The sequence below is a fragment of the Rhizomucor pusillus genome (genome assembly GCF_041956525.1).
Source record: "Rhizomucor pusillus strain CBS 183.67 unplaced genomic scaffold VTP01scaffold_11, whole genome shotgun sequence".
Classification (NCBI taxonomy): domain Eukaryota; kingdom Fungi; phylum Mucoromycota; class Mucoromycetes; order Mucorales; family Lichtheimiaceae; genus Rhizomucor; species Rhizomucor pusillus.
In genome coordinates this window covers 455,907-457,686 of record NW_027192153.1, presented here as the reverse complement: position 1 = coordinate 457,686, position 1,780 = coordinate 455,907, and the positions used below count along the sequence as shown (strand labels likewise).

The following is a 1,780-nucleotide window of genomic DNA, read 5'->3' as shown; positions in this document are numbered from 1 at the left end:
TTTTCGAACCCGCCAAGGTCATTTATACCCCAAGCTACATTTTCTTCTGTGAAAGGACGACAATAATATATGCAAACAGCTTGAGATAAAGTAATTTGCAAATTTGACACTGTCATGTGAAGGCAGAAAAAAAAAAGAGCAGAAAAATTAAAGAGAAAGCAAGACGCACTTGCATTTGAAAACAAAACCTAAAAAAATGCTGCTAACCTGATTCATATATAGCCGGCTTTTAGTGAAGTCGTTGGTTACCATTACATGGGGATTTTATGTTGGCATTTATCCCAGCATTTGTAAGAATGCGAAACGAAACCGTTGAAGTGATTTTTGTCCACACTGTTACAGGCTTCCGCGATTCTTTTTGACAAGGTGTCTTCTTGCAAAAATCTATGGCGCTTAACCTTACTCTTTGCCACTGCCCAGTATTGTTCTATTGGGTTAAGCTCAGGCGAATACGTATACACACATTTATATCCTCGATATTCAATATACTTCTTTTATATTTTCATGCGTGTGAATGGGTGCATTATCCATGACTACATAGTGACCTCTCATATGTGGATGTTTGTCCATTTCATCCAGAGTCAGTTTTAAGAAACTAATGTAGCGGCCTGTTACTATTCCTGAGCTCATATACCCGTCAGCTTTTCTCTTCTTGGCAGGCCTTGGTTTTTTGACGCCGACCGCAATTAAATCTGTGGCAGAGATAGCGCCCAATATAGACGTTATGTTTGCTCTCGTAGTAGGCCTGGTAACAATGGTACGCGTGTCTTTTTTGGACCAAGCTCTTGAGCGTTTCAAATTGACATCAAAAGCAGATTCGTCAAGAAACACGCAATTTGTCAGAAAATTCATGTCGGTATTTTCCCACTTACGAACCCAATCATACCGTTCCTGAATCTTTGCTGGACTGTTTCTTTCGATAGAATGAAAGTCAGCTTTCTTCAACGAAAGGCTGCATTCGCTTCTCATGAAATTATAAACCGTGCTACGTGAAACTTTAAGATCATTGAACCTTTCCGGTAAATGCTCAGTCACTTCAACAACAGAAGCAGAAGGATTAGCATCAATGAAGTGGATAACAGCTGTTTTATGCTCTTCATTCAAGATACATTTACGACCAATCTGTTTGCAACTCTCAAAAATGCTACCAGGAAGCAAATTGTACTGCTTAACCCATCTCTGAGCAGTTCGAATGTGAATACCCAACTGCTTCGCTGCAGCTGAAGCGCTCATACACTTTTCAATCTTCAGATCGAAAAATCTAACCTTATCCTGGACGGTATAACGCACGTATTCCCGTTTTACGTTGGCCTCCTTCATTCGAATGTCTTCATCTTTTGGATTTTCTACCATCATTGGGCGAGCCGGTGAAGATTCAGTAGAGGTCGTATTTCTTAAGTATTCACTATGAGTCGCAATCGCTTCAACAACAAATTCATCCTGATCAACAATATACTCCATTGGCTCAGGACCACCATTCTCATCAATGACATTTCCATGCTCATCTTCAAATAAAAATATTGTACTCATGTTAAAATGTAAGGAATTGAAGAAAAACACTTTGCAAACAAGAAATGGCCTGCGTTTTATATTTGTTCGAGTGCCAAGAAATCATCCTGGCACGACATCATTTTGAACAGCAGGCGACATGGTTTCTAAAAGTACGACTTTCCTTTCTGAGAATGCGAGATTGATTTTGACCAGCCAACGACATCGATCTTGATTGGTCAGCGACGTCAATTTTGACTGCACGCGACATTGCTTGTTGGAAGCACTGTAA

At 39.9% G+C, this 1,780-nt stretch overlaps 1 protein-coding gene across 1 annotated transcript; it reads right to left on the bottom strand.

Moving 5' to 3' along the window:
- Nucleotides 1-480: 480 nt before the first annotated feature.
- On the bottom strand, nucleotides 481-1,530 carry VTP01DRAFT_1671 (uncharacterized protein; the record flags this gene model as incomplete). Its single annotated transcript, XM_069380047.1, has 1 exon — nucleotides 481-1,530. The coding sequence occupies one exon, from the start codon at nucleotides 1,528-1,530 to the stop codon at nucleotides 481-483; it is 1,050 nt and encodes a 349-aa protein (XP_069238095.1).
- Nucleotides 1,531-1,780: the final 250 nt, after the last annotated feature.